At 55.1% G+C, this 8,519-nt stretch overlaps 1 protein-coding gene across 4 annotated transcripts; it reads right to left on the reverse strand.

Moving 5' to 3' along the window:
* Positions 1-3,145: 3,145 nt before the first annotated feature.
* On the reverse strand, positions 3,146-7,893 carry LOC135575706 (coiled-coil domain-containing protein 42-like). 4 transcript variants are annotated; one of them, XM_065034378.1, is made up of 7 exons: positions 7,671-7,893; positions 7,249-7,354; positions 7,022-7,126; positions 5,929-6,129; positions 4,954-5,172; positions 3,752-3,910; positions 3,146-3,289 (listed from the first exon to the last, which is right to left on the reverse strand). In XM_065034378.1, exons 1-7 carry the CDS (start codon positions 7,745-7,747, stop codon positions 3,146-3,148), a joined length of 1,011 nt encoding a protein of 336 aa, XP_064890450.1. In that variant the 5' UTR covers positions 7,748-7,893. The 4 variants fall into 4 exon arrangements, with proteins under 4 accessions (XP_064890450.1, XP_064890451.1, XP_064890447.1 ...); XM_065034379.1 differs by lacking the exon at positions 7,022-7,126; XM_065034375.1 differs by having other exon boundaries at positions 7,249-7,734.
* Between the last annotated feature and the right edge of the window lie 626 nt (positions 7,894-8,519).

Below are 8,519 nucleotides of genomic sequence, written 5' to 3' on the forward strand. Positions count from 1 at the left end.
CTCCAGGATCTGTGGGAGGAGATGAGCAAGTTTAAGGAGGTGCAGTCTGGCCTGGCAGAGGAGATGCGGGCCATGCAGAAGGCGCGTTCTGGCCTGGCAGAGGACATCCAGGAGATCCAGGAGACGCTTGGCCTGGTGAGTGTCCTCTGGTGCCCCGGGAGGGAGCTGGGCCCTCGTCCCCTCCCCGTTTCTCTCCCTGTCACACTGTGCCCCTGCTCCGTGGCCACTGGTGTCACCAGTGTGAAGGGCAGCAGGAGGGAAGAGTGGGAAGGGTGTCCCAGGAGTTGCTAAGGCACTTTTGAACTAGAGAGCCCGCAAAACAGATCCATGGGAGGGGAAGGAGGGGAGATAAAGCTCTGCCCGTGCAATTCAGCCGCGGCCCCCAGGCACAGCCCTGCCCAGCGTCCCTCTGCCTCGTGCCCCACTTCATTTGGGGTCCCGGGCCAGGGCTTTGGAGTGGGGGCTCCCCTGAGAATCTCACTGGAAGATTTTTCTAGGGTGGGGGACACACACTGCTGGGGAGGGCACTGGCCCTTGAGGGCCTCTAGATGGTCTTCTCTCCTCTCATTTTTTAAAAATATCTATCTAACATCTATCTTTGTTTTCCTAGGAAGAACCTGTCCGTGCCCAGGGCTATGCTGGAGGTGGTTCAGCTTGGTGTGGTGGAAGCAGATCAGCACAGCGCCTGCCTGGTTGGACCAATGCATCTCATTGTCCTTCTGTCCCATGCTGAAGGTTCCTCAAGAGCTCAGCTCAGGCATCCAGATAAGAGGCAAGTCTCCAAAATGGCCAGTGCTCAGTGTCCAGAGGACTTCAGGAAACCTGACCCATCGGTCTGTCCTCTCCATAAGCCCAGCCTGAAGACAGCCATGTCCTCAGGCCATCACGCACCGAGCGTCAGGCTCAGAGCTGCAGCCCCTGTCTTCCTCAGGGACTGGGCAGAGCTGCTCCTCTCCCAGTAGCTCCCATCAGCTCCCATCAGCTGCCACCAGTGAGATGCATCAGAATGAGGGGCAGCTGTGGGGGGAAGGAGCAGGGGCAGCTGAGTCACCTCAGGATGGGTGTAAATGCTCCCAGTCCCTTTGAATATGTCAGTGCGGAGACGAGATGCAAGGGCACAAACGTCCATTTTTTCTGCTCGGATGAGTCCTGAGTTGACTTTTCCAGCGCAGGCGGCAGCTCTCGGTTTCATCCCCGGTGCTTCTGCGAGACATTTACCAACCTCTGGGACCCCTGAGGGCCACAGCAAAGTTCACTCTCTCCTGCTTGTTTGGTTTCTCTTTGCTGCTGCTGTGCATTGGGTCTGACAGAACAGCAAGGAAGGCATCTGAGGATGCTGCTGGCTGGGGAGCAAGGCTTTCAGATCCAGCCCTGGCACAGAGAGCTGCTGTCCCCAAGGAGGTGACATGCTCCTCATGAGGCCGGTCCCTTGAGACCTGCCTCATGCCTGCAGACCAGCGTGGAAATCACTGGACACAGCCGGAGAAACAGAGAATCATAGAACCATAGAATGTCCTGAGTTGGAAGGGACCCACAGGGGTCACTGAGTCCAACTCCTGTCCCTGCACAGGACAACTCCAGAATTCACGCCACGTGTCTCAGGGCGTTGTCCAGTCGCTTCCTGAATATTTTCGCTCTTGGGGCTGTGACCGAATACAACGTGATCATTAAAGTGCAGGCACATGGTGGCTGCAGAAAGTTGCATCAGCTTTTACTTTTCCTTGCCAGCTGAAATGCAAACTGTCACTCATCTCCCACTGCTTCGGGGATCTATTCAGAAGAACACGAGACATGTCGTGGCCCACACTGCACTTACATGTCAAGGTTTCAGAAAGAAATGAGCTCCGCTTCCACATATAGCAGCTGAGAAACAATTACTGCCCTTGCCTCTGCAACAAAGGTTTTCACTATTGTTTTCTTCTGCACTGGCGTCACACTGCACAGGGTCATTTTTCTGCTGATGGGTGGTAACTCACTGAGCTTCAGTGGCCCAACATGGGGCTGAGCTCAAGAGGCTCGAGGGAAATTGGGTTTCCAGGATGAGTTCTTGCTGAGACCTTAACCAAAGTACCGTGTTTCTAATTGACTTTATTCGTATCAATTCGAGCCTGTAGAGAAAGTGCCAGCAAAGACACAGAGGGAATGTCCTCAGTTGACTCTGCACCCGGTGCTCCCGCCCTGAACTCCCCCTTCCTCTGCTGCCCCAACCAGCAGCAGCACCAGCCCTGCAGTACATCTCTTTTCCTTGTCGCTCACGAAAGCGCAGATTTGGGGAAGGGAGGGGATTCATCTGTGTCTTCCTCACTCTCAAAGGGATCAGGTGCCTGAGCAGCCTCCAGGCATTATAAACACAGACCAACTGCACTCAGACTTTCCTGGAGGATGCATTAGCTGAATCCACTTCTCTGGGCTCAGGACAGGAAAAACCAGTGGAGAGGAGGGAGCAAGTACGTGATCAATGGTCTCTTTGATGCACAAATCTGTAAACTTACGTCATTGGGTCTTTGGTCCATTCAAATGTCCTCCCTAACAGACTCTGAGCCCAGCCTGAACTCCACAGTGGGACTCCAGAGCCATTTTTAGGCCTCTTGTTTTGCATTCGTCAGGTCAGCACTCACCATGAACAGCCAAATGCTTGGTGCACCCGCCTGGCTGGTTCATCCTTCACCTATATCCATTCTCCACACTTTCCCAACATCCGGAGGGGGAAGGTGAGTTTCAGTACGCAGCACATGGCTGTGCAGCGAAATCCACATCTGTAGATGTGCTGGGTGTGGTGGTGCAAGATCTCTGAAGCTCTTCCAAAGCACCAGCCCCCACCCTGCTGTGACGTCCCTCTTAAACACCTCAGAGCTTAGTCTGGGTGGAAGGTCCGAATGTGAACACCAGCGCTAATGCTGATTTGAAACTCTACTCCTGTCCCGGCCTGCTCTCCCTATTTTGCCTGCTTTGCTGGGATACTGTCTCCTGCAACCAGAATCCACCTACCAGAAAAGGCACCCCATGGCCTCTGGGGTGAAGATGCTCTGATGCTTCCAACCCTCCCAGGAAATGGAGAGACACTTCAAAATCTTTGGTTATTTTAATCGTATGAAAGGGACTCAGCAACTGGGCAGGACAAAAGAGCTAGGAAGGTTTGGAACCTTCACGGACGTAACACAACATCCCTAGGGCTCTCTGTCCTCCTCTTGCCCTTAATGCCCGTGCTTAGCTGCTCGCCGGTGGCTCTCCATGTCCTTCGTTTCACCTCCGTAACGATGTCATTGAGGTCTAGGATAGACTGCTGAATCTAAGGTAGGGAAGAGAGATGGCAGAGGTCAGAGCAGGGCTGGGAACAGGAGGCAGAGAGGAGCCCATTGGCCCTTTTGGAGTGCAAATTTCACCAACCAAATGAGCAGGAGGATAAAGGCAATTGCCCTGCTGGATCTGCACCACCAGAATGGGCTTTTACAGGTGAGTCAGAGGGGTGAACGAAGCCGCAGTGTAGCCCTGTAGCCATGGGTGGATCTGCACCCCCTGCCCCAGCCTGCCCAGCTCCCAACAGGCACCCACCCCCTGCTCTGCCTCCTGGGACGAGACAGGTTTGCCTGGTGTCCTCCACCCATTCCCCGTGCCCAAGAGACAGCCCAGGTGGAACGGAAAGTGTCTGTTGGGCACCTTGATTTCTCTGGGCTTTCCCCTCCCTTTGGGCAGCTGAGGGTCATTACTGCTCCTCTTTCTGGGCAGGGAGGGGGGTCTGGCTTGGCTCTACCATGTCCAGCTGTCTGAGGCTGTCATCCTCCGGCACATGCACTTTTGCTTTCAGCTGCGTGTTCACGCACTGGAAGAGGTTGTGGATGGCCATCTTCATAGTCGTCAGCATGAGGCCATTCTTGACATTCCTGTTCTGGATGTCGGCCCAGCGAGCAGTCTGAGGAGGGGAGGAGAAGGAGGAGGAGAAGGAGAAGGAGAAGGAGAGACACACAGCATGGTGATATGTCCCAGCAAAGATGCTGCTTCGGTGCTGGAGACCCTGGCTTCCACACTCCTTTGTTTTGCTAGGAAGAACCTGTCCTTGCCCAGGGCTGTGCTGGAGGTGGTTCAGCTTGGTGTGGTGGAAGCAGATCCAGGAACTACCACAGCTGCTCCTCGAGCAGCCCCATCTCTCTGCCAGCTCCTGCACTCCTCATTCTAGTGGGTCCTCCAGATACCCCGACAGTTGACACCCTGGGGGCAGCACATCCCACCACCACCCGCCCGGACCAGGCGCTTTCCAGCTTTGCCTGGTGGGACTCAACTCCTGCAGCTGGGAGTATCCAGGGAGGGAATTTTGCAAGGCCCCCTCAGAGTGATGCAAAGGGAACAGAGGCCAGCAGGGCTGCGGGCATTTCTACACATTGATGTGCCTTGTTACAGCCCAGATGACCACCAGTTTGGTCATTTTTGGACTGGTAAGGAGGGAGGAGAAGGGCTGAGCCCTGGTGTGTAGATGCTGTGCAAAGGATGAAAACAAATAAAAAACCAGCAAAACCAGCTTCACTCTGAGGCCCGAGCCATGAGCAGTGGAGACCACGAGATGTTCCACACTGAAGCCCCATTACAGGGATGATGCTGCAAGGAATGGTGGATGGAAATGAGTCTGACCGGGCTACACAAACCCAAGAGGCATGTGATGGAGCATTCTTGGGTTTTGTGCCAAGGCAAACCTCCCCATAGCCCGGGTAGCAGATCTCTTTTGACTGTGAGTTCAAACAAGAAGGGAAAGATCCCGGCGGTTTTGTGAGGGCCTTGTTTTAACCCCTGACATAACCTGCTCCAGACCTGTCTGTCATTTCTCCTTCTGCAGCCCCCTGCAGGGATGAAATGAGGCATCTCCTCCAATTACAAAGTCTGCTGCTGTGCCTTGCCATGACCCTGTGGCTTAACACAGCCAGGCCTTGGAGATCTTCCCCTGCCCGTCCCGCAGTTCCTCACCCAGGAGCGGACATCACTTTGAGCCTGCGCAAAACGTTGTTGGAGCTGCTCCAGCTCATTTTGGTACTGCAGGGTCTCAGCTTTCTCTGCCTCGTACCGGTCCAAGAGCACCTTGGTTTGCTTAATCATTTCCTTGTCCTTCTCTTGTGACTGCTGCAGGTCCTTGCGCGTCCTCACCAGCAGCTTGTAGCGGGAAATGACGTCCTGGATGTCCTCAAACTGCAGCACAAGGATCCTGGGTTTAGTAATGCCCCTGCCCTCCCCTCATGACTGCAAGTCTCATGCTGTTTGGCACCCTGTCCTGACCAGGGACAACACCCCCCCCAGCTGAAAGATCTTCCCCTCTTGGCGAGCCTGTTGCCCCAGCTGGTTTGTGAGCATTGCCACATTCCCTGTTTGATGACACCCCATTGTGCCGGTCCCAGAGCTGCCACTGCCAGCAGCAAGGGGACATGTTGTACCACTCCCCAGGTGAGAAGTGCTCTGATAGGAGACAAAGCACAACTGCAGCTGCCAGCGCCAAGTCACCCAGCCATGGGAGTGGGGCAGCCGGACCACAGGAGTGTGAGCGATGCAGGGAGGGACGCGCGGACACCCTTGAGAGAGGCCACAGCTTTTCTGACAGCTGCCTGGGCTCCCATTCTCGGGCAGCTTTGCACTTCTCCCAAACCATCCATGTCACATGAAACAGTGACACAAAGGGGTCCCCATTCCCCTCAGCTCTGTGCCTTTCCCCCTTCTAACACTTTTTCTTTGGTTTTCTCAAGCCTCCATCTCCTTCTCTGCTTTTCCTCCCCTCACTCTGGTCCCCTTGGCTCACCTTGCTTGCAGGGAACCTCCTCCCATCCCACCTGAGGTCTCTGGGTTTGACCAAGTGTCATGATTTCCCTGGACTTGCCTTATCTCCTCCAGGTTTAACATCTGCATAAAGCCCTCCCTGAGGCCACAATCTGTCCCTCTCATGTCCAGACTCACCTGTGGTGAGATCTTCACCACGTCCTCCAGGTATTCTTTGAAGATGGAGTACTTCTGCACTTGCTTGCTCAGCTTCTGGTGTTCCTTTTTCAGGGCTCCGAGTTTCTTCTTAGCCCTCACAAGCTCCATCTCCTTTTGTGTTTTCTGCTCTCTTTCTCTCATGGCTTTCTTCAGAGCTTGGACTCGCAGCTTATCATCTTCCTAGTGATGTTTCCCCCACCAATACACACACACAGAGAAGGAAAGGAAGGCAAGGGAAGATGGAGCTGGGTCAGGCAGCAGCACTGGGAGGAGATACACTGACAGGGGACAGACCAGTGCTGCAGCACCCCTGGGAACATCCTCACTCCCTGTTTAACATGGTGTGCTACAGGCCCGCCCTGAAACTTTGCTTCCAGAGCTCCAAAGTGCAGACTCTGCAGCAAACTGTTATCAGGGAGAGAAGAATCCTGAGAGTTTGCACTGTGACGGATACGGCCTCGCCTCAAAGTTCACCTCTGGAGCTCAAGACACAGACTCCGCAGTGAACGGTTATCAGGGTACAGGCTCCTGGAGAGAAGGTCAGCAGCATTCGGCTTGACAAATTTCCCCCAGGCAGTAAATAACAGGGTGAACCTGCCACCAAACTCTTTCAAGTCGCACTTCTCTTTGGGAAATCTAAGCACTGTTCTGCAGTAAGCAGAACCCTAAATTACTCCCCCACGACACATGGCCACCCCTCTTGCACTGACCCTTTGCTCTTGGAGACAGGCACCTGGGACAGAACTCTGAGTTTCAGACCTACTAGGATCTGCCCTTGGGAGTCACCTGCGTGTCAACAGTGGGGACAGGCTGAGATCCTTCTTGGGGGATGTCTGGGGCCCTCAGGAGATCACGCTGGTGCTGGACAAGCTCTCTGCTGCCCAAGCGCTATCAGGGCTTTCCACATCTGTAGTACACACCCCCATGCCCTGCCAGTCCTGTTCCTCACCCCTCCAGGCTCAAGGGAGGCTTGGACACAAGTGCTGGCCCAAGACTGTCTCCCCGGGGGAGGGGAGAAGGTGGCGCTGTGGCTCAGGGTCACGTCAGAGGAGCTGATCAGGGGCAGGCGTACCTTTAACCTCCTCATAGATTTCTCCATGTAGGTTTTCAGCTGGTCCTCCTTGGCATGGAGTTCCCTCCACCGGCGGGCTATGTCGGCCATCGTCTCCTTGAAGGCCTGGCAGCACCAGAGCGAGCGTGACGTGGCCGCCCGCACCTGGAGCCACTCACTGCCCATTGCTGCCCTCCAAAAAACCACAACACCCCTACCATGCCCCAGCACCCTCCCATCTTTCTCACCTCTCGCTTCTCCTCCAGAGCCTTTTGCACCTGCTTGGCTTCTTTCCTCTTCTCCTGGAGGCGAACAAATGGAGACAGGGAGCCCTCCTCTGTCAGCCTGTGTTTCCTGCCACAGAAGTTTCCATCGAGGTTACACGTTGGGTCTGGTGCCTGGGCAGGGTGCTGGACTGTGTCCAGAGTGGGATGACGGGCCAGAGCAACCCAGCACCATCTCAGATGCCGTCTGGCCGCATGGCATCCCCAGCAGGGAACCCTCTGACAGAGCAAGGGGGGGCACAGGTAGGAACAGGGTGGGGAAGGGAGGGAGGAGAGGAGGCTGAAGTGGTGGAGATCGGGGAGTTTGCCACCGTGGGGGAAGGAGGGATGGAGGAAACGGGAGAAGAGGATGGAGGGCATGGAGGTGGGTGGAGGAGTCCCCTCACCTGAGCAAGGGCAGGAGGTTCTGCCTGTACTGCTTGAGGAAATAGGCTGGCAGGTCCTCTTCATCTTTGGCAGCCATCGCTTCAGCCACCAGCAGGGCCCAGAAAGCCCAGGTCCTCCAAAATCAATCCGAGTGATGAAAGTGATCCAGTCACCAAACAGATCCAAGTGCCGAAAGTGATCGAACCACCAAAAGCGGTTCAACCACCAGAACTGGTTCAACCACCAAAAGGGGTTCAACCACTAGAAGTGGTTCAACCACCAAGAGCGATCCCACCACCAGAAGTGGTTCAACCACCAAAAGCGGTTCAACCACCACAAGTGGTTCAACCACCAGTAGCGATCCCACCACCAAAAGTGATGCAACCACCAAGAGCGATCCCAACACCAAAAGCGATCCAACTGCCAAAATGAGTCCACCACCACAGTGATCCCACCACGGCAAGTGATCCCACCACGGCCAGTGACCAAATGGGCGAGGGGCACAGGTGACAGGGGACAATATAGTGTCTCTGTTGCCCGGCAACAGCCGCCCCAGGAGCCAGCGGGCGCCGCCCTGGTCCTTTGTGATGAAGTCACCCACGGGATGGGAGATGCTGAGGCTCCCTCCTGCCTTTCCCACTTTACCACCCACAATGCAGCTGGTGACACCTCCAATGTTGTGGCAGGTCACTGCAGCCCGTGCCCAGATTCAAAAGACAATCGCACAGGTCATGGGGAATGAAATCTCCTTTCACTGAATTAAATACCCTCAGTTTTAATTGCAGAGAGAATGGCTTTATCCGTGTTGTGCACTAAATCAAACTCTCCCCACGTTTCACCCTTTCCTTTCCCCATGGCACAGTTGGCCT

The sequence above is a fragment of the Columba livia genome, chromosome 18, assembly GCF_036013475.1.
Source record: "Columba livia isolate bColLiv1 breed racing homer chromosome 18, bColLiv1.pat.W.v2, whole genome shotgun sequence".
Taxonomy (NCBI): domain Eukaryota; kingdom Metazoa; phylum Chordata; class Aves; order Columbiformes; family Columbidae; genus Columba; species Columba livia.

Bases quoted from the DNA above. Each gene is read 5' to 3' on its own strand.
- LOC135575706 (XM_065034375.1), bottom strand. From the start codon at position 7,734: ATGAAGAGGACCTGCCAGCCTATTTCCTCAAGCAGTACAGGCAGAACC. The intron at 7,127-7,248 runs GTGAGAAAGATG...TGGTGCTGCCAG, and splicing joins CTCTGGAGGAGAAGCGAGAG to GCCTTCAAGGAGACGATGGC. The intron at 5,173-5,928 runs GTGAGTCTGGAC...CTTGTGCTGCAG, and splicing joins TGGTGAAGATCTCACCACAG to TTTGAGGACATCCAGGACGT.